Source organism: Eimeria mitis, genomic scaffold, assembly GCF_000499745.2.
Source record: "Eimeria mitis Houghton genomic scaffold, Emh_scaff199, whole genome shotgun sequence".
Taxonomy (NCBI): domain Eukaryota; phylum Apicomplexa; class Conoidasida; order Eucoccidiorida; family Eimeriidae; genus Eimeria; species Eimeria mitis.
In genome coordinates this window covers 1603-27632 of record NW_013570313.1, presented here as the reverse complement: position 1 = coordinate 27632, position 26030 = coordinate 1603, and the positions used below count along the sequence as shown (strand labels likewise).

The 26030-nt window shown below is 53.3% G+C and overlaps 4 protein-coding genes across 4 annotated transcripts in view; 2 read left to right on the top strand and 2 right to left on the bottom strand.

The window, feature by feature from the left end:
- Window positions 1-85: 85 nt before the first annotated feature.
- EMH_0003040 (uncharacterized protein) lies at window positions 86-3610 on the bottom strand (the record flags this gene model as incomplete). The annotated part of the gene is made up of 7 exons (XM_013496230.1): window positions 86-399; window positions 607-676; window positions 823-1371; window positions 1805-2392; window positions 2603-3043; window positions 3196-3316; window positions 3519-3610. The coding sequence occupies 7 exons, from the start codon at window positions 3608-3610 to the stop codon at window positions 86-88; spliced, it is 2175 nt and encodes a 724-aa protein (XP_013351684.1).
- Window positions 3611-3821: 211 nt separating this feature from the next.
- Window positions 3822-8229, top strand: EMH_0003010 (uncharacterized protein; the record flags this gene model as incomplete). Its single annotated transcript, XM_013496229.1, is given in 14 exon segments — window positions 3822-4524; window positions 4661-4989; window positions 5250-5259; window positions 5263-5534; window positions 5685-5793; window positions 6069-6212; window positions 6313-6506; window positions 6601-6670; window positions 6849-6911; window positions 7042-7073; window positions 7214-7338; window positions 7443-7630; window positions 7733-7877; window positions 7989-8229. Coding segments are annotated over 14 exon segments (2625 nt in total).
- Window positions 8230-9464: 1235 nt separating this feature from the next.
- EMH_0003000 (transhydrogenase, putative) lies at window positions 9465-13367 on the bottom strand (the record flags this gene model as incomplete). The annotated part of the gene is made up of 13 exons (XM_013496228.1): window positions 9465-9727; window positions 9783-9913; window positions 9974-10299; window positions 10354-10612; window positions 10830-11230; window positions 11287-11618; window positions 11673-11736; window positions 11794-12088; window positions 12144-12266; window positions 12323-12476; window positions 12535-12649; window positions 12708-12900; window positions 13207-13367. 13 exons carry the CDS (start codon window positions 13365-13367, stop codon window positions 9465-9467), a joined length of 2817 nt encoding a protein of 938 aa, XP_013351682.1.
- A 5111-nt stretch (window positions 13368-18478) lies between these two features.
- EMH_0002990 (uncharacterized protein) overlaps window positions 18479-26030 on the top strand; it is a gene marked incomplete at both ends in the record, with an annotated part of 9054 nt that continues 1502 nt past the window's right edge. The window contains 6 exons of the mRNA XM_013496227.1: window positions 18479-18991; window positions 19427-19626; window positions 19787-19931; window positions 20200-20419; window positions 20636-23998; window positions 24165-25667. Of these exons, the coding sequence (XP_013351681.1) occupies window positions 18479-18991; window positions 19427-19626; window positions 19787-19931; window positions 20200-20419; window positions 20636-23998; window positions 24165-25667 (5944 nt within the window). The remainder of the gene's footprint in view (window positions 18992-19426; window positions 19627-19786; window positions 19932-20199; window positions 20420-20635; window positions 23999-24164; window positions 25668-26030) is intronic.

The following is a 26030-nucleotide window of genomic DNA, read 5'->3' as shown; positions in this document are numbered from 1 at the left end:
ACACACACACACACACACACACACACACACACACACACACACACACACACACACACACACACACACACAGACTCCCGTCCATGCACTACGCAGTGACTGTAAGTCCATTTCCACGCATCCCTTGCAACAATTCGAACATAGAAGCTGAACCCCCGAGGCAAAACCTTGTAAACAGTCCCTGGCATGAGCAAGACACTGCAGCTGAGGATGTCACTACAGACAATGACTCTGTCCGCATTGTCTGCATTGGGATATGGACGTACACTGGCTGGAGCTCATGCCGCTCTCTCGTTAGGCAGATAGGGGTGTCTGTCGGAATAGCGGCTGGCTGCAGCATCACATGACAGTCGAGATCCTCTAGCGTGAGCTCCTCTTCATCCATCCATGGAGTGTAGTTCGCTGAGACACACAACGCCGCACTGCCCGTTGACAGCCATTCTGGAGACCAAGGCGGTCACAGGCCTTTCTAAACCCACACTGATGTCGCAGGGAAAATCGAGGAGAGGAGCACAGAGGCAGCGACGAGGAGCTCAGAACCGAAACAAGGGATCATGCGATGCTTACGCTGCAGCCACGGGCGCCACTTTGATTGAGCCACTGCTGCACCTTGATCTGCGGTCCCCTGTTTGGTCTCCTGTCTATCTGCTTTCCCCTCTGTCGTCCCGCCGTGCTCGTTCTGCAGCGGACACACAAAGAGCCAGCAAGGAGTCCACTAGAACAGTAAAATACGCCTAAATCCCGTTAAAAGGAACTGATTGGTAGGTAGTAGGAATGAGCAAGTCTGCTGATTTGTTGCCTTTCTGTGGACGATCTGCCGCTTACAGAAGAAGAGCGTGCGTGTTCTTCGTGCTGTCCCTCGACTTGGGCATGGAGGATGACGGAGACAACGCCGACTATCGTGGAAGTTTTGCCAGTTCCGGGGGGGCCTTGAATGAGAGTGACGCCCTCCACCTTCAGCGAATCCTCCAGGGCGGAGAGCTGGCTGGCGTTATACAGACTCTCTAAACGGGCCTTCAGGGCCTCCGGGATGACAAGGCGTCGCTCTGCCTGCTGCGTCTTTTCCTGAGTCTTCCTCTCAGAGGCCTTTTCTGAGGCCTCGTCTGATGTGGAGGCCAGTGATGTCTGTGTCTGAGCGCGAGGCCCGTCAGATGGTGAGGGGCCTTCACCACTCGCTGTGTTACCCGCGGGAGGAGACACGGTGGCCCCCCCGCTTTCAGTCGCTGACTGGCTAACCTCCTGCCCTTCCAACAAGGGGTTGTTCAGAGGGCTCGACGGTTTGTCTTTGCTCAACGGTTGTCGTGGAGACGACCCCTCAGTTGGCACGCGAAAGAGACTGTCCTTCAGCAGCAAATCAGGCAGAGACATCAAACCCTGAAGGCACCGGAAGCCCGAACCGGAGACACACAAGAAACTGCCGGCTGCTGTCCAGGCAGGAAAAATAACGTGGAGACGGCAAGGGAGACAAAAGGAGGCAACACCACAGACAAAACGAAGGGAGATCTCGTATACATGCACAGACGTACATGCACGCCCACATGCAAGCCCCAAAACAGAAATATACATAAGGAAAACAGTACAGATTCGCGCCCAGATAAATAGTGAATACACAGCAACATGGGAAAATGTTGGTGTAGGAGCAGACATAAAGGCTCACCCAGTTAGGGAAAGATAGGAACACGAACAAGAATACTTAAACATGCATACACAAACAAACATATACAACCTGGAAAAAGGGAAATAGAGNAGAGGTCAAAGCAACAGAGGAGCAAAGAGGCAGTCTCCACTGCAACATGACGGGAGTCACCTGGAATTCTCTGTGTATGGTGGTGAGGGACATGATTCGCTGCACCGTCCACTTGGTGAACTGACCATTGAGCGCCTTCACGAGCTTCAGCAGGCGGCGTCGGTCCCTGGGCAAGAGGAAGCCGTACGGTCGGCCTGTGGCCGGATTATACACACCGGAGGCGTTCTGCCCCTCTTCCACTCCATGGATGTCTTTGCCGTTGTACGCGGGGCCTAGAGGGGTCAGGACCTTAACACTGATGGCCTCGTGCTGTCCCTGAGACACAACTGCGAGCACGTGGCAGTCGGTGTCATGCGGCCTCAACACTCGGGTTGCAGGTCGCACCTCCGCCTCCTCATCTGGCTGCCCGCCGGAAGCCTCCTTGGAGTTCGTTTCCTTCTCTCCAGATTTCTCCCCCTGGGCCTCCCTTTCGCCCCCTTTGTCCGTCGTTTTGTGCCTCTTGGCCTCGTCAGCAGCCCGGTCCCTTGGGATGTACATCAGCACCAAGTCGCCGTGACAGTACCGACAAGCAGACGCAGAAACTGCAGTCACCCCTCCAGACCGACTCAGCAGCAGAGAGAGAAAGGAGCCCCGAGGCTCACCACTTTGCTGCGGCATGACAACCAGAAGTGGAGAATGACAAGTTCCCTCTTGTAGCCGTCGTCTGCCCTTTAGGCATTGAATTCTCGAGACACAAAGTGAAACCGTTTTTCAGTGCCTGTTTGCATCAAGATGATAAGGGGAAGGGACATGCTTCTGGAGCAACAGCTAAACTGACTAGCCAGGGAGAGATGCATCTGCATTGGCAGTTCGACTGACCTGCAGGAACTGCTCGGGCGGCCCGAGGTCAAGCTTGATGGCTCTTGCTAGGGCCTGTTTCGCCTCTTGGAGGAACAAAGGAAGGAAAAAGCCGATGTACACATTTTCGTTGGGTATCACTGTGGGTATGGGCCGTAGATATTCCCGTTGTTGGCTCAGCTGTGCCTGTCCTATCAGGACGTCTTGCGAAGTCTCCTTGGCCTCCCCATGTTCCTCGTCTGCCTCGCAGTTATCTTCATTGTCACGCGCCTCCCCTTCCTCCCTGGGGTCATCAGGAGCGAGAGAGTCAGCAAGGGCGGGATCTTCTGCAGATGTATCTCCCGGGAGAGGGCGGAGGACGCCTTCTTCGCGGAGGTCGGCGAAGAAGTCGAGGCCGAGTAGCAACTCGTTCAAAGGATCCACAGAAGGCAGAAGGCTCGAGCCTTCGATGTAGCGGTAACGCTGCAGCCAAGCAGAGCCAAGGCGTTCCGCCCTCCGCAACTCTGCCTCTGTACATACCTCCCGGGCATGGGGCGAAGCCCGAGTAGGCGTGGAGGTCCCCGCAAGGCCACCCTCTTCAGTGGACAGGCAAACCATCTGAGCTGCCGCCGCACAAGCCCACTGGGATCTCGCCTCTGCCGTTCTTCTGTGGGGCCCCTGCCCTCCGGGCCCCTCCGGTGGACCAGTTCGGCCGTGACAAGGTGGTTGGCGGGAGTTTTGCCCCCCTGTGTTGTCCTATACAGCCAATATAAACATGGTGCCCTCCTTATTCAACCCTGTAATGCACCCTCCTGACTAGCGTTAGACCTGCCAAGGCGCGTCGTCGGAGCAGGGACATCGGGGATCTCCTTCCCGCTTCGGGCTTATGCCTGTTATATTTAATTATCTAAAACTAAAGGCCACTGAAACATCATTGAAGAGCAAACATGGCTCATACTTCTCAGAAGATGTCGCGAAGTTTAGCTTCTTTTTTCCGTATGCGGCGAGCCCGGCACCGGGTACTGGGGAGCAGATCGAGATGATTCGCATGCAGTACAAATCACAGGAGTCAACTGCGCGGTACACTTCCTATCTGTTTCCCTTAAATTCTATTTTTGAACGTAGGGGAGCACAAAAACAGTTCAAAGCAACGGTCGCAACTTCCTTGCCTTAACATCGGGCCCCCCCCCCGGCCTTCCCTTCTCCCGGAGGTCGAGGTGAAGGACCTGGAGGGAGAATATCAAACAGCGCCATATAGCTCATGACGGGTCAACGGGCCCTTGACCCACCTGCTGCTGCGGCTGCAGCGGCTCGTCGCCTCAGCAGCAGTCGGCCACTGTTTGCTGTTTCCCTAAGCACTGCGGTGTCTCAGCTGCTGCAGCTGACTGCAATTCCTGAGTCTGTGTCCCTCGGGTCGCCCTCTCAATTTCCCTCCTCTTTTAGTTCATCACAGGTCGAGGATGATGCCCTCGGCTCAGATAACTTGACGGCAGAAGACGGGCCCTCGGGGCACGCGGCGGAGAATCAACAGCCACACCCAGTAGCTCGTGCAGCTACAGATCAGGAGGTCACTGAAACCTTTCAGACGCAGTGGCTGACAGCGCGATTCATTGCACAAGTCCGAGCCCACTTTGAGACCACGCTTGCTGCATCGTCTGAGGAAGATGGAGAGGTGGCTGAAAATGGAGGAGAGGAGACGCAGGCAAGCGAAGAAGAGGAGGCGGTTAGGTACCAAAGAGCCGTTTGTACTGGAGCGCTTCGATGGGGACTCCTCCTGCTACTTTCCGCCGAGCCGGCTCTGCTAAACCAGCAAGCACCTCGTTTAGCTTCACCGACAACACCGAGAGAGTCCCCTGAGCAACAAAGCGATAGTTATTTCTCTTCAGAGATGAGGCGACCTCAGGCAGAGGCCCTTAGCGGCAACCGGCATGATAATGCGGAGTCTGCAGATGCCGTATTAAGGGGTAAGATATGAGACAGCCTATAAACGACTCAGTTAGCCGCGCTTCTTTATCCTCTAACAAAGGCGCAGAACCCTTGATACACCGCGTTTATTGCATGCGGTGTCTGAACATCTTTGCTTTTGTTTTTTTGCTGCAGAGGCTCTCTTTGCATTTGAGATAATCGTTCGTGTCTCCCCGTCGATGGCCACCCGAATTCTTCCCAAGGTTTTGGAATGGCTTGACTGGGGCCTCTCAGGCACAGGGGGACACCACCCGCTGCTCTCGGAAGGGACGGAGGCGAGCAACAAGCAGATTCATATCTTGGATGCGCATCTGCAACATATGGAGGCAGTTAGTGGTGAATGCCCATTGGAACGGCGAGTGCAGCAGATTAGAAAAGGCTCTCTTTCCGCACTCTTTACCTGTCCCCTCCCCAACTATGTCGCTTCAGGGTGCATTAGCAGTACTTCCGAGCATCTCAATCGGGTACGTCTGCTAGCGCTTCTCCTGCGGGGCCCCACGGTACTCCTTGGCTGTTCTAGGGTTCTCGCCGCCTGTGTATTGCCGCCCAAATCAGCGAAGGGGGTCTGTGGTGGCGAGGGCAGCGGCAGCATGCGAGGGACGGCGCCAGAGAATAAAATAGAAGGAGAGAATGCCAAGGCTGCGGCTGAGGCGGAGGCTTCTGTCCAGCGCCGGCTTTGTGCGGCAACCGTCAGCCAGCTGCTTTGTGCTATTAAGGATTTCAGAACCGTCCTCNACTTTCGGGGACACTTCTGCTGAACTGCGGGAGTCTTGAGGGCCTAAGTGATGTCGAGAAAATGATTCTCGCAGCTTGTTTGCCGCCTGTGCTTCGTTGGGTGGCGGCTCCATCACAGCACAATACGGCAGGAGGCCAGACAGGGGGCGGCTCGGCGTCTTCAGCGAGCATATATCCGGAGCACAACTTCTCTTGGGCTTTTGTCGGGACCCATTGCGTAGCGGCTGAGAGCGCCCCGCGAAAGGCAGCGCTTTACATCCTTGCTACCATTCAGGTAAGTGACGACGAGGGCACCAGGAGCAATTGTGGGCCGGGGAAGCAGCGACGCAGTAGCCACAGTCTTGATTTCACTTGCAGCCAGTCTGGTGTTTACGTTGTAGATCAGTCAGTTCGCCTACAATCGCCTGCGCTCGTCTGCCTGCAGGGCGTACTTCTGTCGTTTGCGCTGAATGTCCAAGGGTCGTCAAAATGCCTAGACACATTTGGGGTTGCTGCCGCTGCCACTGACAAGTCGGTAGTTCGACAAGCGCAAGGTCAGGAACCGCATACTGATGATGTCTCCTGTAGTGCAGCGCAGCAATCGAAAGTCATCCGATCACTTTTGAAATGTTTCTTCACTACTTCTGTTCGCATGCTCCACTGCAGTGTATTTTGCGTTCCCCTGTGTGACGCTGCGCAGCCCTTCTGAAAGAGGTCGGTGAATTTTTTAGTTTCCGGCCAAATACGTCTGTGGGGCCACATTTCCAAGAACTGCCACCGCCCGCATTCATACATGCTGTGACGGGCCTGTGCTCTCGTGCACTTACAGCCAAAGAACTCCCAAAGGCTTTTCAGGCCAATGCGAACCGCGCCGACTCCCGCATATTACTAACAGCTACAACAGCAGCCTCAGTTGTTGAAGTGCAGATTGCTGAACGAGGTGGAGGAGGAGACCCTCGCTGCCCACTGACGGGTGAGGATTTCTGCAGGATCGCACCCAAGCCTTGCTCAAGTATAACCTAGTAAAGACACGCATACGCTTCGCCCATATCCCTGTTAATTTCGTGCCGCAGGGCGATTGCAGCTACCATATGGGCTTCCTGACGAGCAGCTCACTGAACTTTTCCCTGGACAGATGGCATCCGGGCATTCAGCAATGCATGGAGGCGGTGAACGAGTTCTTCTCTCATATCTTAGTGATGAAGGCGCATCTCTAATGGCTATACATGTTTCCCGCGTCCTGATAGCACTCGTCAAGTCCGTATCTGTAAGCTGAAATTGTTCACAGCCCCAGCTGCCTTCGCCTAGGCGAAGGATGCAGGTAGTGAGGTATGCTTGTTGTGTTATTGTTTTTCACGCAGCTAGGAGACGAAGAACGCAGTCTAGGCTTTATTATTCCTCCGCTCCTCCGTGTTTTAGACGTTCCCCAAGGTACGACCACACTGCATCTCCCGCCAGCATCGTGCATTTAACGATAATATTGGTTGTTTCGACAATATATATCTGGAACGATGACCTCTTAGTGATGCGAAAGGGCCGCCTCTGTAGCGGAGTGGCTGATACTCGGCATTGTTGCTGTGTGCGCTCGCCGTCGGTTTGGGTAATTCAGCTGAAGTTCGCTTCTTGGGTTGGAAGTGCCTCAATGAGGTTGTCGTCAAGTGCCCCATCGGTGGTGAGCAGCAGCATATATCTCCCAGTAATTCATGCAGCAACATAGTTGGATGCAGCGTTATCCTTTGCGTGGGGGTTCTTGGATCGCCGTTTCCCCTCTCCGATGTCTCCGTCTGTGTTTCGCCATTCAGGACTGAACAACTACCGGACTCCTATCATGCAAGTACGCAGCACTAATACTCTCGTACACCCTGAGCAAGGCATTTGACAAAATTAGGACCACTTTTATAATGTTGGAGCTCTTATGGAAACTCCCTACGTGACGTGTGATGGTCCCAGTGTGGTCTGTCCCGTTTTTTTCAGGCCCTGATGGGCGGTTTTCCAATATACACGGAAGTGGAAGTTTGCTTCGATGCATATCTTGAGGCGTTTACGACATTCATCTGTCGCACGTTCGTGGACGAATATGATCAGTCGTTCTTCGATTGGTACGCAGAATGCATGTAATCTTGCACTGTTAGTTTTCTTGATATTTGCCGGCGGATGCATGTACAGGGAAACTCGGAGGAGGCTGCGTGCGTTGTGGATGCAGCCAAAACTTTCTGATTGACATGTGCTATCCCGCTTTGCATTCTTCGGAGAGTCTTAGCGCGGCGTTTTTGAAACGGTCCAGAGCTCTGTTGATATTTGCTCCAAATTCAGCAAACCTGAGGCTTTGTGATTGGATGGGCTCCTGCCTTGAGGCGTTGGAGAGTGTTTCACTCGAAACCATAGAAGAAGGTATGTGGAAAAGCCGTGTAAGACACTTTCGCAGAGGAAGGGGAGCGCAAATCTGCAGCTGACCCCCTAGGTTGACTGTGCTGCCTACTTTTGTGAGCTCAGGCTTGCAAACTCTCAAGGTGTTACTTTCTATTGGAATTGACATTGAAGAATTTCTGCCGCAGATTCTTTGCCGCTTGGCTACCATTGCCATAGTTGCGAAGGAAGAATCTGTGCGAGGATGCCCTGGACCCTGCTCCGGGCAGCCGTAAGTTGGGCTCCGTTAGTTACATCTTAAACAAGCCATATACAACTCGTATTAATAGGAACAACCTTTGCTCGATTCGTGTGTGTCTTTGCAAATGTGTCCGTTTTGCAGAGTGCTCGCAGAATCAGTTGAGTCGGTTGCCCGTCAGCTGCTTCACTCGGCAGACAACGAGCTCCTCTCGAGTATTTGCACAAATGTTTCTTCGCACTTCCAAGAGAGGCGTTCCGATGAGCCATCTCTTGTCGATGCCATTACTAAATGGCTTTCATGGTTTTCGTCCCTTCTTCAAGAGGGACATGCTGAGGCGAAGGAAAAGCGGGCGAGCCCAATGGGCTGCAGAATCAAACTGTGATTTTTTCAAAATCGTGTGAGCTCCATGTTATTTGCTAGCTGGGCGAAAACGCTCGAATGCTGGACATTTTTAGTCCAAATTCGACTTGCTCCACCCGCTTGACGGCAAGTTCTTGCATACTCACTGAAAGCAGTCTGGATCAAATGCGTTCGATGGATGGCATATTGATAATATATCATGAGATCCTGTCGCTTCCTCGCAGTAATTCCTTCGCTTTCGACGATACCTGTATTGTATGCGATCGCGGTTGAGGGACGGTAGACCAGCCTCACCTGTTGGCAACAGTGAGTTCACTGTTGCCAACAGGTGAGGCGGGTCTGCTCAGCACTCTGAAGGAATTCCTCCGGAAGTGTCAGGAGGAATACCTTCAGAGTGCTGTGTAGGAAGAGTGTTGAGCTGTGGCAATTAGTGCTTCTGTCTCATACCTCCCGTTAACTTGAAGACAGAGTTGATGAAAGTCGCCAGGAGCATGCATGGTGGCAATCAGCAGCTAGAAGGGCTTGCGGAGATTTAGAGTTTGACGAGTCAACTTTTTTTTGGGCCAGTAAGAGTGGCGGCTACTAATGCGCATTAGATAGAAGCTTCAATAGTACTTTAAACAGGGAAAGTTTCCACACNCACACTACCAGTAGTCGCTAGAATGTAGTATGTGCTGTTGGTGTTTTGAGGCAAAAGTACCCTAAATGCTTGACTTCTACAAGGCATAGTGGCAACTCAAATAGACAATAGAAAAATGGTGGGGAACAATTAAAAAAAAATTGTTCATTTAGAGCGAGAACTCAAGGGGGTTTTTCCCTTAATTCCGAAACATCATCAACATGCGGTGGGTGACAAAGAATCCACCTAAAGATGCGTGATGAAGGACTTGTGATGGCTTTTCGCTACCGATGAGCATCTTACCAGCAATGTTGACGGAAGCCAGGAAGGTTCCAATAAGAGCCAGAAGGGTGAATCCAGATATCAATGCAGTGCCGTACTCTAAAAAAACATTTAGGAATAGCCAAATGAACCAAAAGCGGTCCTGACTCACCAAGCATGCAGCCAATGACGATAACTCCTGACAGCTGAAAAAAAGGAGATGAGTAGACAATGGTACAGCTGTTACGCAATAAATGCTTGACTTACGGCGTTTGTCACGGACATCAGTGGAGTGTGCAGGGCAGGAGTAACGGCCCAGACGCTGCAAAATGTCCCCGAATAAGCGCGGGTCAAAAGTGTCTGTGGACGACGATAACTTACCAGTAATAACCGACGATGAGAGACAAGGCAAGGAGAGTCAAGTGCTTGAGCTCCATGGGGTCGAGAACAATTCCAAGGAGCCCGACAACAGCGGCGGCAACAACTAGGCACATGGCAAAGAATGCATCTGAAGCTAGGGCTTGTGCAAAGGCACCTCCGGCCTTTCCAGGTGCGGGGGCGCTTGGTGCAGGTCCTGGCATGGGCACGCGCGGGGGCGTTCTTGAGACAGGGGTGGGTGGAGAGGGCTGCCACACGTTGCCTGAAAGAAGAAGTTGGTACGGAGGTCGATCTGATCAAAAGGGTTAATTGCTCACGGCCTTGATAGACAGCGACTAATCCTCTGATGACTTCGTCGTCCATGTTGACACGGAAGTTGCTGCCACCACCTAGATCTTCGAGGAGGTTGCAGATGTTCATGGAGAACAGCTCTGAAGCCTGGACGGGCCTGAAAACGCGTGATGATAAGCTTCATTGACTAGAAAGTTCTCAGGATAGATAAACTCACATGCGGGTTTCTATGCGTCTGCGTCCGATGACGGTGATGCCGTCGACAACGACCTGGCTATCCTTGGGGGAAACCTCAACATTTCCTCCCCAGCCGGAGCGTGTGTCGCCGAACTCAGTTGCAAGGTCAACAATTACAGAGCCAGGCTTCATTTGGCGCAACATGTCGCGCGAAATGAGCTTCGGAGAAGGCTTGCCGTGAATGGCAGCGGTACATATGACAACATCGCAGTGCTTGATTGTGTTTGCAATCAATTCGCGCTGGGCCCGCTGGTATGCATCACCCATTTCGCGAGCATAGCCTCCGAGAACTTCAGCTTCTTCTCCCTGCTTTAACCATAAGAGTCGGGTTGTTTTTTGGGTAGGGAAAAGTTAATTTACCATTCTCAAGCCAATGAATTTCCCGCCGCATGATTCAACCTCCTCGCGTGTTGCCGAGCGCACATCATGACCGAAAACTTGGGCACCCAATCCATGGGCAGTTGAAATAGCCTGCAGGCCAGCAACACCGGCACCGATGACGAAAACCTTAGCAGCCTCTACACGACCAGCAGCGCTGATGGACGCCTTGCTGAGCTTTGGCAGGGCGTTGAAAGCCTCAATGACTGCACGATAGCCCTGCAGGCCTTGCATTGCGGACCTGTACAAATACAATTAGCTACGTATCGGACAGCATGCGTGTGCGATAGTTTCTTACTTCACGTCTAGCTTTTGTGCTCTGGTGACACGTGGCACTTCGTCGACAGCCAGGGCTGTGACTCCTTGACGTGCAAGCATGTCCAATGCTTGAGTGTTGCTGAAGGGGTCAACGTTGCTGCATATTGTTTTGAGCTTGCTGACTGAATTTGACTACTTACACGCTGGGGAAGAGGTAACTGATCAGAACCTTGTCTCTTGGCATGCGAGAGACCATGTCGGGTGTTGGTGGTGACACACGGAGCAAAACTTCAGCTGCGCTGATGACTGCTTCGGCGCTGGGGACAATCTCGGCTCCAGCTCTTCTGTACTCTTCGTCGGTGAAGCCGGCATCCGCACCAGCACCAGATTCAACGACGACACGGAATGCCATCTTTCTGAGCTTGGGAACAAACTTCGGGGCAATGGGCACCATGACGGAACCGTTGGAGTCCTTGAGAACACCGACAGCCAGTCTAGGATAAGGCCATGAAGAGGGTTCAATGCGCTCTTCTCTCTCGAACTCAAGGAGTCCTGCTTCGAGATCATCGCGAGCAGCGGAGGCAGGCATCTGTTCAGCTTTCTGAAAAACACCAAATATGACTTGGTTAGGCTGGAAAGAAAGCGAAATCCACGTACCGCATTGACACGGGCGAACACAGCAGAGGTTGTGTTCTTTGCATTCCCGAAGAGCATGCGGGTGTTTTCCAAATGGAAAAGAGGGTTCTCAATGCTGGCATATCCAGCTGCCATGGAACGCTTCAGGACAAATACGCGTCTAGCTTTCCATGCCTCAATGACTGGCATTCCGGAGATCTTTGATCCTGGCTCAAGAGCAGCAGGGTTGACGGTATCGTTAGCTCCGACAACCAGGACAACGTCGTATGAGCTCATTTCAGGGTTGACTTCAGACATCTCCTTGACGATTTTGTATGGCACATCAGCCTCGGCAAGCAAGACATTCATGTGGCCTGAAAATGGCATTAGCGGAAGCCTTTAAAAACGCATGGTCTTAAACGCCCTACCTGGCATGCGACCGGCGACTGGGTGGATGCCGAAATCGACGTTAATGCCACAGTTCATCAGGTTCTATAATCGTTGACTGGTGAGTGCTGTTCATGCATAGTGACGAAAGTTGGCGCTTACCTTTGCAATGTCAGCGAGCTCGCTCTGGCACCTAGCAACGGCCATTCCGTATCCAGGCACGATCAGGACTTTGTGGGCAGCCAAAAGCTCATCAGCGACCTCATCAGCGTTGGTCTGTTGAACAGCACCCTGTGGGGCAGCTGCACCGACTCCCTCTGCCTCCTCAAAGCCACCGAGAACGACGTTCCAGAGACTCCGGTTCATGCCCTTGCACATGATGTAAGACAGGATGGCACCGGATGATGCGATGAGAGCACCAGCGATGATCAACAAGTTGTTGTCCAACATGAAACCACTGCGAAAACCGTCGAATTGGTCAGGAATAGAAAATGGATTTCAGATTTGCATACCTGGCAGCCAATGCCACTCCAGAGTACGAGTTCAACAAACTGATCACGACAGGCATGTCAGCTCCTCCGATGGCGGCGACTAGGTGGAAACCAAGCCACATGCTCAGACCAGCGTTGACATAGCTGAGGAAAGGAATGAAGAATCGTCTTGAGGGAATAAACAACTCGGGGCATCTTACAGGCAAAGCATGCGAGTGAAGTGGCCAGAGGAAACGCAGAAAAGAGCGCCAAGGACACCGATGGCAGCAACGGTGGCAGAGTTGAGTGCATGACGACCGGGGACTCTCAGGGAGCGGCTTTCCATCGATCCATGGAGCTTGGCGGCAGCGACAACTGATGAAAGAAACAATGCAACCCCTTTTATGCAAAAATAGCGCTCCGTATATCTCACCGGATCCTGTGAAGGTGATGGCAGCAACAAACACTCCGACGTAAACTTCCAAGAGGCGAAGGAGAGATGAGGCGCGCTCAACTCCGGCGGGCGAGTGGAAATTCGCAAATCCAACCTGATGCACAAATCATGAAGAGGATGATGGGGTCATATGATAGTTGGTAGCGCCTCACCATCACGGCGGCGAGACCGACGAAACTATGGAACAGAGCCACAAGTTGAGGCATATCTGTCATGTTCACGGACTGGGCGATGTATAAACCCAAGCCGACTGCAGGTACAGCCGTGCCGAAGAACAGCAAGTAGTGTTGACCGAATCCTGCCTCCGTGAAGGTGACAACTACGGCGGCAACCATGCCGACAAGACTGGAGGAGAGCGATTCACTCTTGGATGTTCGAATTGGACAGTTCAAAAATTCTCATACCCAAGGATGTTTCCGCGTTTGGCTGTCTGGGGAGTGCTCAGGCCTCTCAGACAAAGAATGAAGCAGACGGCAGAGAACAGGTAAACTGCTCCGAGGAGAGAGGGCATGTTGGAGAAGGCGAATTTCGAAATCGCGCCTCCTTCCGGGTTTTCCGGGCGAGCTCCATTGAAGCCTTCATCACCTTCACCAGGACTTCAGAAAGCATTGGAGACTTGTTAAGCAGACAGCATAAAGGTTGTTCGCTTACCGGTTCACGGGGAAAAATTCGCCCATGCGGACGAGATGACGTTGAATGGACCTCAAATTCGCAGCCGGAAAGTCAAACTCGGCGTTAGTTGTGGTGGTGGTCAAGAGAGCCACACCAAGGCATGTTGCCAGGAAAACAGTTAATCCGCTGGGGCGCCACATCTTCGCAAAAGAAATCAGGAAGTCTGTTGCAGTAGAAACAAAACCAGATTGCCCCTCAGGTGCCGCTGATTTCTTGCGGACCGATGCTGGTTGAGATTGTTTTGATTCCAAGAATGACGCTAGAGGATCGGAGTGATCAGCAAGAATTCTCAACTGTAGTGACACCCCAAGCACCTCTCGAACGAAACGGGGTCCCGTAAGGTTGTCCCGTCCGCATTCGCCGCTGCAGCATGCGACTTTTGTGTGAGAAATTTTAATTGATTCAGAGCTAATTGGAGAACTTTGAGCATGAGCAAGAGTCAAAGTTCCTCACTACAACCCGTCGAGTTCGCTATGGACCAGTGGTTCCCGAGCAAGTTGGCGCCTGGACGTCCAGAACTGGACATAGAAGAAAAGTTCTGCATTTAAAAAGATACTGCTCAGGGTTTCCCTTTGCAATGTATCGAATCATCTTCAAAAGAATATGAATCTGTCGACCCATGCGGGTTTTGCCCCACCGGAGATCCCATGTTGAACAGGCTCGACGACCACACTGCAGAGAAGCGCTTTGTCGGGTCTTCCAGAGGATACAAGTTAACTTCGGCGCGCTGTACTGGCATTTATTCTCACAAGTGATAGAAGGAGTGGTCTTTGGATTACAGTTACTGTTAGCTTTCTCCTCCACCAGAGTATCTGTCCCTCCACGGTATCTGAAGAGTCTGAAGTGGCAAATCGATCACCTGATCCGAAACAAACTTGAGTCAAAGTACCTTAAATATCCTTTTAGCAGCCACTATTCACCGAGATTTCCTCTTTTAACCTCCTCATTCTGCGGAGAAACTGCCAAAGCCCGCCCCACTTACGATAGTCGTCTGTTCCAGCCGCGCACACCTCCGTTTCACACCACAGATCTGCAGATTTTTCCACTTGACATCATCGGAATTTGCCAGGATACCTTTCACAGCATTGACTTCCTCGAGGATCGCACGTCTCAACCAAGTTGCACTGGTGCAAATTTCGCCGAGGGCCAGGTTAGCGCAGCCGGCTTGCCCTGGTAAACATTGTACACAGTAGACGGGGACTTTTGATGTGGCAACATAAAACCTTCAAGAAGTGTACTAAAGTAGAAAACAACTATTGACCAGCTTAGAAGACTTCAATTTGATATCCGAACGACAGACACCAACGGAACCAAAACTAGAGCTGCTTGATCTTGCCCTTACCTGGGTCGAACTCACATCAAGGCAACTCAGAATAGCAATAATTTTAGTTGAGAATAAATGCCCACTTTTTTTCAATGAAGTCGACTCCTGAAAAGTGCCAGTATGCATCAATGATTCCTTGACAGTTCGTTCTTTTCAAATAAGGTTCCAGCCTTTTGTGGCGTTACTGCTGTTTCCAGCATCTCTTACAGGCAGCAAAGCTGCTGGAAGAATCCAGAATAAAAACACTAAACAGCATGCTTTTGTGGACAGCAGCATATCCGTCGCTTGTTTTTCTCCAAGCTACAAAGCGATCGTTCAACGTAAGGGTCGAGCCTTTGCAAATGGTGATTGTGTGACACCGGCAGACGTCAAAATGAATCTATATATAAAGGAAGGGGCAATTTTGATTGGAGGAATTTTGGCAGAAGAACACTGCCAAAAGGCCTCCAATCAAATTTGCCCCTTCCTTTATACCCCTAATGGATGTATACTGGGCGACCTATTCTATGGCCGTTGCCTGTTTCTGGACATATTGCTGATTTTTGCTCAGCCGCAGTGCATTAGTATTTTAAAAAGCCACTTCTGCACAACAGTAACCAAATCACGAAGCGCAACAGAATTGGTTCATTTGTGCCCCGATATTACCCTTCAGAAGGAATAGTTTGTAGCACGTAGATATGACCCAATGGTTGTTGTGTCAGCGTTCAACATGAAATGACGTATTCCCACGGAATACGGAGGTNAATGCAACAATCTGTGGGGTCATTTGGAGTGCATCCTATCAGCATATCTAAAGAGATTTCAAAAACCAACTTGTTGGGTGCCCCATCGTGAAAGTTAGCTGTTGGCTAGCCATTAGCGGAATCTTGTGCCTATCACATGCACCATACTTCATGCAAGGTATTAACAGAATACACCTAAGGATTCTGGTGCACCAACGATGATTTCCTGATCTGTTTGGGATAGATAATACGAGGTTCTTATGTCCTCGGAGGAACATTGGTTAAAGGTGTGTAGACACATGCTAAATGTGCACAATGACGGCATCTGACAAGCCTTCTAAGCCTGTCAGATGCTGTGGTCTGGCCTTGCCGCTTCATGGGACAAAAGGTGCACTTCCGCGAAGCAAAGTACAGACATCAGATCAATCGAGCAAAACATCTGATTCAGGAAAGATTGCAACGTGATCTTCTCCCGGAGCACTGCACAAGGGAACAAAGGCGTGGAGGAAATGAGCTTGCAAGCATGTAGCGGTGGAGCAATCCCCACTGCACTGTCTCGTCTCTAAACACGTGCGAATTCAGGGGTGTTTCAGTCCCCAAATTCATGGAAGACAGTAGGCTGTATGCTACTGATTGTGCCTTCTGGCTGCTGCACAGTTGCGGCGACGACTTTGTAGAGCAGAGACGACTACCTCTGAGAATGAATTGGGCTCCTTTACGACGCAAATTCGTTCGCCTGTCGAGTGTTCCGAATGAATTATGCATGCATAGTGGGGCTTGTCCCAGTGTTACAATGAGGTGAAAGGGATTTGCCACGTATAAGTGCAAATCTGTAATTTTTCCACGCAGGCTTGCAGGTGCGTCTTTGGCCTTACTGAAGCAGTCGCCTATCTGTGGAGAAGCAAACGGTGATGTCCCATGTGTTCTGTTTGGGGTACCAAAGCAGCGCCCTCGAACCGCTTCGACCTTCAATATGCTGCAAAAGCAACAGTTCTAGACAGATTAACTGTATACATGCGCAACGAGTGAGGCCTCTAACTCCAACAACAAACGGGTGGAGGCTTTCCCTTATAACTGTAGTTGAAAGGAAAACAGCTCATCCACCCAATTTTTGTTTTCCAGGAACTGGGTCTTACAGAAAATCCTGTCACGGCAACATGCCTACAGAAATAACACATATAGGCCAGGTTTTCTTTTAAAGGGTGTTTCTAGCATTTGCTTGCGAAGCGCCACACTTTCTCCAGTGTTTGAGATGTGAACGTTCGGTAGGCACATTCACAAGCAATCGGCCCGACGAGGTTTCAGCCTCGTATTCTTGCTGTAGCAGCTCATCCTCTTCGTTTTCCAAGTGCTTTAAGTGCTTTACGAATACATATTCATTTCAAAGGTTTGAACAGCTTTTATTTTGGCGCATCTGGCAATCTAGATGTAACGAAGAACCATCATGCGAATTGGCAACAACTGATGTAAAGATCAGGTTCAGTTTGCCAACCTAAAGCAAACCAAAAGCTCGTAAGCACCAACACTATGGCTAAGGGCGGCATTACTGGGCCCTATTTTGGTAAGTTCAGTCATTCTGCGGCGTAAAGAAAGGCATCCTTCTGAATAACCGCGTGGAAACCCCACGGCGAATGCAACGGAAGGGGTGGAAGCCGAATTAAAACAATCTTCTCAAACATTTGACTAGTACACATCCAAATACCGCTGCATTTTGTGGCGTTAGTTTGGATGTTTTCCGTTGATTTCGAGCTCGAGTGTTGCGGTACAGCTAAGCTGAACGGGAGTTGAATCGGGCAGCATTGAACGATTGCGAACGTCGCGAAGTTGTAAGACGGCTGGCTGAGAAGCGAAAGCAGACGTGTTAATGATTAAAGATGCTACAAACAGAGCCGACTGCAAACTTGCAGAGCGCCCATTCCTGACCTGCGATCGTAAGGGTCGTGTGCGCCCAACACAAAAATGAGGGGCTACGGCGTTTACTATGGGCAGTAGACGATAATCCTGGACCCTTATGATTCTGATGAAGAAAACTTTCTAAACGTCTTTCCCTGTCCGTCGGTATAACGAAGACAGGAGAGCGACGACAAGATATGTAGTGTACAGGCATACAATGGAGCTCAAGCGGAACCCTCAGAGACCTAGTTAGCCGTTAAGAGAACGGCTACAATGCCTATCGAGAGAAGTTGTATTACTTTAGAAAGAAAGTTAAGATATCCAAGCCAAGAATGCTCAGTATTCACACCAGGTTGGGGCTTGCTGTGAGACTGATACTGCGGATGAGACTCTGACTCAAGACAGAGTCAGATGAAGATTTATCACTATGGAATTTCCTTTTTAAGATGATCGGACTCGAATATGTTTTAAGGGCAATTGCTTCAATATTTAGTCACAATAGTAGATATATGTTGCGTTTAGAGTATAGATGTAGAGTTTTGAAACCCAGTAGGGTTGACATCGGATACATATGTAGGAACAGCAGAGCCCGCTGTTCACTACAAGGAGAGCCGTGCCGCTGTTCATGAAACGTGTTGTTTGCGCAAACCGTCGACTCCGCATGAGATGCTTCTAATAGTGTTCCTTCTCTCTTCAAATGTTTCATGAAAATGATTACTTTTCTGCTCCTTTAACCAAATCTGCCTCTGAGCAACCCGCTGCCGTCGCTTCGTCTGTACCCGGTTTCACTCGCCCTGTCTTGGGCACGGGGTTGTTGGTTTGGGTCACGTTTGGCATCTGGGCCTCTCTTTAGCCCCATTTGCATCGTATGTGCAGCTCTTTAAAAAGGTGATGCGTTGGAACTTTTAAATTTGTGGACTTTTAAGAGGAAGACAGACTCGGGAATTCGTCTGTCTCGGGCAGCAAAAGCGACCGTTCGTCCCTGCGGCGTTGTGCCCAGGACTTGTTGAGGCTTCTACCGAGAGGGAGTCCTTCCTTCTTGGTGAATCGCTTCACTGATATCCGCACCACCTTCTGGCGGTAGTGCTTCCACACAGCGAGACGGGGTGCCCGCCGTGGTTAGCTGTTGAGATCTCCCTGTTGATCTCCGTTTTTCCCCAAGCCCATTTCATCTGGCAACTTTGTCTTTGACTTGAAGACCACCTCTTTAGTTACGCCGGAGTCCTACCTCCTCTGCACTCCCTGTCCATAAGCCCTGGGCGTAGACGCTCAACTCCTTCACAAGGATGACTCGCTCGCAGTTGTAGACGAGATGAACGGCCGCTGGGGGGCTGGCACTCCAGTTGCCACCCCAGTGCCGGCACCTCCTCTCCAGAGGCAACAGCTCTGCGACGAATCACGCGCAGCTGCTGCGTGGCTATGGGTTCAATCAGAGCTCGCTGGGGCCTTTGAGCGGTTTTCAAAGGATCTCCAGGCTATCCACGGTAGAGGCCTCAATGCGGCGGCAGCACTTGAAAAAGATGCTACATTTATTTCCGGCAATAAGGGGGCGGGCCGCGACCCTTCAGCAGCTGGAGGTGCGCGAGATGCACTGAACAGTTTGCTGCTGCTGTGCTCGGAGGCGGGAGCGGAGGCCGATCGCTTCTCTTCTGCTTTGAGATCCGGCGTTCTGAAGCCTTTAGAGGAGGCCCTGCAGCCATTAGCGCGCGCATGGGAAGCTTCGGGCGGTTCAAAGGCGGCCACTCACCTCCAGACGGAATTTGCAAACGCCGGCGAAGTGCAAAAAGCAGCGAGGAGGCTTCAACTTGCCGAAGAAGAACTGACAGTCAGCCAACAATACAGCACATATTATTATAATAGGGCGTTAGCTTGTATCAGCTAATACTGCAGCAGATCCTGTGCGCTCGTTCGTGCCAGCCAACAATGCAGGAGATATTGTTGCGTTGATACCCTCGTGTCAGCCAACGACGGATATTATTATACTCATACTTGTGTGCAGTGGCCGGCTCTGTGCTAATCTAGCAGCCCTTTGTGCCTGTAGACTGCCGCTCCTTCCCTTGTCTTTTGCTGCGCGCGACTCGGGCTGTTGCAAAGACTACATTTGTAGCTGGGGATGCTGTTTGGGCGGAGCACGAAGTTTGCATGCGAAAGTACAGGCTAAACCCCACAATACATATTTACAAACTTATTATTTTAAATACATTTTGGCCATACACAATGTCGATTGTTTTTTTGTCGTGTTTCTCTTGATGCACCTCAGAAGGCAGAGGCGAGCCTGCAAGAGCTTCGTTCACTGTTTGGCTCTGCTGTTAACTCCTCTCTGGAGCAAAAGGCAATTCAGCGGATCTCGCGCGCCTCCCGACTGAAGGTGGCCGCTCAAGAAGCCCTTCAGCAGGCCCTCTCAGCCGATGCATCGAAGCTGCAGCAAGATGCTTCCTCCTCCTCAGCCTCTCACCCTCTGTATGTAGAGCTGTTCACGACCAAACATTCTTCTCTTCCCTTCGCCGTCATTGGTGTTTGTTTTCTTGATGTTTGTTTGCGGGCCGCCGTGCCTTGATTAACTGTCTTGTCGTAGAGACGTTCACTCCTGTAGCTCCTTTCTCTGTTGCTGCTACTGCAGGGCTTCGGTGGAGCTGCGTGGCAGCGCGCGCCTGCTCAAGGCCGCAGACGGCAGCGCTTGGGCTGAGGCCGTTGGCGTGCGAGCAGAGGATCATCAACGCCGTATTTCTGCTGCTGTGTTGCACTCTATGAGGGCTGCAGGCAAAGTAAGGCGTCAACGATATGCACTGTCTTCTAGCTTTCACGCCCGTTCTCTCTAATAACTAACCCTCACTGGCCTCGCACTAGCCGGCGCTGTTTACTTACTGGCCTTTCCACACCATCCGTGCTTTCTCTGCCCTGCTGCTGCGATGCCTGAAAGTTGGGGTTTAGCCGTTGGGCGTTGGCTGTTCAGAAAGTCGCCGCATCTTTTTGTGTTAAGAGGAGGAAATAACGCAGACGGGAGTTTGTGTTGGTTTTTTTTGTGAACTGCAGGCAGCTCTAACGGCGCAGCAGAGGAGCACTGGCTTTGTGCTGCACTACGTGCGGGACCTGCAGCTATTTGCTGCAGCTGAGGTTGCAGCTGCGAGCGCCTCGGGCAGTCTCACCGCAGAGGCTGAGCAGGATGTGATAGCCGAGGGGGCTGCTGAGGAGTTAATGTCTCGGCTGTACAGACAGGTCAACGGAAACGCGGACAACGCCGAACAACGCACAAGTACGCGAATGCCAAGAGCAGCGCATGAGGGTGGTGCACTTGAGTCCTTAGTGTCTTGTGTCCAGCTGACACAAGAGCCCGTATGCATCCAGTAGAAAGGGAGAGAGGGAAGGGGGTTTCAGTTTGTTTTGTGGGGGGGAAAGGGTGTAGGGTGGGAGTGTGTTAGCAGCAGGTTTCAGTTTCTGTCTAAGTGTGATGCTTGGGCGTGCGATGCAGACGAGGCGACTCTGAGGAATTTGCTGCTGCATCAAGAGAAGCAGTTGCAAGAGGCCTTGGCGGAGCGTGACGAGCTGCGTCAGCAGACCGAACGGCAGCAGAAGGAAGTAGAAAACCAACAGAGGGAAATCGAGTCACTGAAGCAACAACTTAAAGGCGGAGCTCCGGCGGCCTTGATGTCACCGCGCAACCAAAGGCAGAAGGTGCGGAAGCAGGTGACAATACACCTGGGGGACTCTGACGACGAGAATACGTGGGTCCCCCCCTCTCAACAGAATCTGTACCAGGGGGGGGGCCGAGGGGAGCTGCAAGGGAGGGCTGACGGGGGCCTAAGGACCCCCGAGACGGCCATGCAGCTCTCCGCAATCAACGCAGGCAGCGCCGGGGGGCCCCGGTTGGGAGCCCCTGATGCCAGCCCTCCCTCTGCATCACATACAGGCAGCAAGCAGCCTATAGAAATGGTTTGGGTAGATGTACAGCTGCGGTACGAGGAGTTCTTGTTGTCGCTTCGTTCGCTTCCCCTTCTGAACAACATGTCCAGTAGAGCGAATGAACAGGACCTGCAACGCCCGCAGCAGAGGCCGCCTCAACAGGCCTCAAGCAACGGAGAGGCCTCTAAGTCTTCTCCGTCTTCTCGGCTTCCTCTGGGGTTGGCCCTCAGCAAGGAGGCGCGGCGAGACTGCATGCACTGGACAGACCCAACGTTTGCCTCCTCCGTCGCAGCAGCGGTGGAGGCAACAGCAGACGCCACTATGCCGCCCTTCCTCGTCCAGTGCTGCCGCCTTGCTGCAGCTGCTGCAGTTGCTGCTGCTCCCGTCAGCCCATCACAGCCAGGGCTGCGCTCCATCGGCGCCAGTCGCATGTCGGTGCAGCAGCTTCAAGGCCAAATCCTGTCGAGCAGGCGGCAGCAGCAGCAGCAGCAGGAGCAAACAGGTGGAGGTGCAGCATCTGGGCCCCTGGAGTGGAAGGAGTCCGACCTGCAGGTTCTGGCTTACGAGCTATTGCTGCTCGTAGCCTATCACTACTCGCAGTACTCAGCTGCTGCAGCGCTTCTAGCGGAAGAGGAGGAGAGGCTCGTCCCCTCGAACGCCGGCCAAGGCCCTTCTCCTGAGGAACAAACGCAAACCGCAGCAGCAGCATCGGCAGCTTCACGGGTCAGACGGCCCCGCAAGTCGCTGGCACGGGCCATGTCCATCAAACTAGGCGCAGCCATCTCCAGCGACCCGGAAGAGCACCAGCAGCAGCAACAGCAGCAGCAACATCAGCGGCAGCAGCAGCAGATGCTTGAGGGTTCTGCGGAGCCGAGTGCACTGCTGCACACAGCGTCGTTGCACGTCCCTGGCCAAGGCGGCACAGCGGCAGCAGGCCAGCCCCAGCCCGCTTCTCTTCAGCTGCGGCGGCCACGAAAGTCTTTGGCTCGGGCCATGTCTCTGAAGTTCGCCCCTCACCACAAAGACATTCCAGACCCCCTCCAACAGCAGCAGGAGCAACAGGAGCGGCAGGAGCAACAGGAACAGCAGGCAAGCGGTCCTGGTGGTGGCGTTCGCGTATCTGGTCGTGTGCGGGCTCGAGAAGATTTGCTTGGCGTCTGTCACCCTTTCTCTATGCCTCTTGAGGAGTGGCAGCAGCAGCTTGAAGAGCTGGGTCTGCCTCACCCTTCTATTTCTTCGCTTAATCTCTCGCTGCCGCGACAGCGTCTGCGTGCTACGGCTAACTGGCTGAGTCCGGCGCCGCTGCTGCAGCAATCGAACGAAGAAGTGCTGCTGCAGCTGCTGCAGCTGGCGCGGGTTTCCTTCGAGTTACCCAGCTCCAGCAGCAACAAGTTGCTGAGTCTGCTCGCCCCCGTGCCCGACAGCGGCTTGGGCCCTGCTTGCAGCTGCTGCCTCCACCCCTGCGACCTCCGCTACCGCGTCTTCCGTCTTATGGAGGCCTGGCGCACCGCCCAGAGCCCCCAGGCAACACCCGCCAGGGCGTTCCCTCGTAAACCGCAGCAGCAACAGCAACAACGGCAGCAGCATCGCGCCCGCTTCCTCCACGGTGCCGCTGCAGCAGCAATTGGCAAGCTTGACCCGTCCTACGGGGTGCGGGGGGCCCTGCGCAGACGCGCGGGAGACGCAGCTTCTGGTGCTGCTTCTCCAGCTGCTACCTCATCCTCCTTCCTGGCGGCAGCGGGAGAAAGGGGGGGAGGGACTGAGGGCAGGCGCAGCTCCTTCAGAGTAGCAAATGAACACCACCGCAACTCCACCCTCTCGGGGGGCCCCAACACCCAGCAGCGGCGGCAACTCGCAGGAGATCTGGGGCCCCCCGTCCTTCTGCAGCTACCTCAGACGAAACGGCGGTCTAAGCGGTCCTCGGTCTCAGCAGCAGCTGCAGCAGTAGCAGCAGCTGCTGCTGCAGCACAGTACCCAGATGCGGCAGGCGGGATAGACATGCAGGTTCAACAGGATCCAGTCTTCCGCTCCTTCGTAGACCGCCAGCTGCAGCTGCTGCATGCAGCCGCCCTGTCTCGCTGCGCCCGCCTCCTGAAGTTTTTGCTGCCCCAGGGAGCAGGAACTGCAGCAGCACCAACAGAAGGAGCAGCAGCAGAAGCAGCAACAGCAGCAGGAGAAGAAGCCAAGCGCTTCGCTGATCTTGCTGCTGAGAGACCTCCGTCGTCTTCCTCGTGGCGGCCCGTATCGCTGCAGCAGCTGTACGCTCGTGAGAAGAGCCGCAGCGATGAGGAGGCCCTTTTGTATTTCCTTAGGTCGCTGCTGCTGTGTCAGGGGGAGACGACTCCCACCCCACAAGTGTCTCCTCAAGCCCCCGCCTTCTTGCTATACTCGAAGGAGGAGACAGCAGCAGCGATTGCTGCAGCAGCGCAGTTGCAGTTGCTGCCTCTGCGTTTGCTTTGTTGCTTCTACCACATCTTCGCCTACATATTTGCATTGCAGCAGCTGCAGCGGCAGCAGCTGTGGGGCGACGCGGAGGCCTCTGTGAGGATCGAGGAGGTCTCTATACGCGTCACAGACAGCGCATGCGCTGCTGCAGGCACGGGGGAGACGGAGGCCCCTCTTACGTGGGAGGTCCGCACAGAGCAGCGAGAGAGGGGAGGCATGCAGCTGCTGCAGCTGCTGCAGCACAACATGTCGCAGGCAGCAGCTCTTGATTCTGCTCTCCGATGCACTCTTGCTGACAGAGGGAACAACAACCCCACCTTGCAGCAGCTCACCAAACCTCCTGCTGCTTCTCCCCCTCCCACCCAGACACTCTCCCTGACCCCACCTCAGCGCATGCGGCGACAGCAGAGTCTGAAGCCCCCACGCAGTCTCCTAGAACTCCCGGAAGTGCGCAGCGACTGCGGGGAAACAGCAGAAGAATCAGACGGTACGCACTCCTGCTGCTTCTGCTGCTGCTGCTGTTGCTGCTGCTGCAGAGTGGAGGCCCTGCGACTCCGCTTGAGCTGAAACAGCGGGAGTTCATTTATTTAGGTGTGTGAGGAGGGCGTGGTTTATATTTGCGTGGAGGGGTCGGCTGTGCTTGTCTGCTGCAGGCAGTCTTGTGTGGGGCTCGGACCTGGAAGGGATTAAAGGGACTGGGTACGGAGGGGGGGCCCCTCCCCATGGCCAGGGAGAAGGGGGCCCCCCTCACTTTACTCAGGCTGGGGGCGCCCTTCGGTCGGCCTTCCGTCGCCCCACACTGAAGGCGCTGAGGAGGCGGACACTGCGCACCATTGAGGCAGACTCTGCTGCTGCTCGTGCTGCTGCTGCTGCTGCTAGTTGCATGCTGGACGGGTCTGAGCAGCAGCAGCTCTTGTGCTTGCCTAGGGAGTTTCACTTGAGCGCCTACTGGTGCTTGGATATTCCTTTGCTGCTATCGCTGCTGCTGCTACTGGCTCGCTGCTGTGTTGACTCATCCGCTACCAACGGCCTGCAGCTCGGCGCCCCTTCGCTGGTGCAGGGGCTGCTGCTGGTCGCCCACGCCGCCCAAGTGGGAACCGATCCCACGTGCCCAGCACCAGAGGACAAAGCAAGCAGCAGCAGCAGCAGCACTGCTTCAGTGCTGCTGCAGGCATGCAGAGCCGGGAGCGGTTTCCCTGGTATTTCTCTCGACTCTGTTTCTCTTCTTGTTGCTGCGTGCGTTTGGGCCACCGGCGTTACGGCCTCCCCCAACCCACGCCAGCAACAGCAGCAGCAACAACAGCAGCAGCAACAGCAGCAGCTGACTCCTCGACCGTCGGGCGTGGGTGATATGACAGACTTGGGGCCCCAGACGGACGGGTCTGTTCAGTCTTCTGTCTCTGCGGCTGGCAACACACCCGCCTCCGTCCCTACAAGGCAGCAGCAGCAACAGCAGCAGCAACAGCAGCAGTTGATCCAGGAGCTTACAACCTCTGTTTGTGCTAGCATTGTCGAGCCCGCGCGTGTTGAGGTTGTCTCTTCTGCTTTGGAGTTGCTGCGGGACTTCAGCGGATTTCTGAAGCGGCCGTCAGCTCAGGGGGAAGAAGGAAATGCAGATAAGCTCGAGTGGGCCCTGGGCACCAACAAAAAGACAACAGTACAAGAGCGGCAAGGAGAGGCTGCTGCTGGTTCTGCTGCTGCTGCACCTCCTGCTGTTGCTGCTACTGCGCGTGCAGAGGGTTCGGGCCCTGCTGCTTCGGCGGGTGGGGTTGGTGTTGACCCGCTGTCTCCTCGACTCCCTCCTCGGGTGGCCCCAGCAGCTGCGGGCTTCGTTGGGGTTTTGCTGGCTAAGCAGGAGGCAGCAGGCGAAGGAGTAAATGCAGCTGCAAAGGAGGGTATGAAGACAGGCAGCGGGTTGGAGCTGCTGGAGTTGCTGCCGCGCGTGCGGGGGGAACGGCTGTTGCTGCGGCTCCGTGGGTCGCTGCAGCAGCAGCTGCAGCAGCAAGAGGAGCAGCAGGAACAGCAAGGTGGAGGAGAGGGAGGTTGGAAGGCCGAGACAAGGCCCACCTTCTCCAGCGTGTTGATGAAAAGGGAGTGGATGGGGGCGGACTGGTGGGTCAGTCAATGCGAAGGAGACGGAGACAGGAGACAGAGAGGTAGGAGACAAACAAAGGAGACAAACAAAGACAGACAAACACATAATATAGACAGACAGACAAACAGATAGACAGACAAATAGACATACTGAGACATATACAGACACACNCACATAATATAGACAGACAGACAAACAGATAGACAGACAAATAGACATACTGAGACATATACAGACACACAGAGAGGTAGATATAGAAGTAGATAGACAGACAGACAGATGAAGACAGACAGGCAGATAGGTACGCAGACACACACAGACAGACAGTAGCGCTATGCCTCCTAATGCAAGCCAAAGCTCCTCCGGCTGCCATCTGTTCACCTCCGCAGCATCGAAACCATCGGGCAGATTAAAAGCTCCTCAA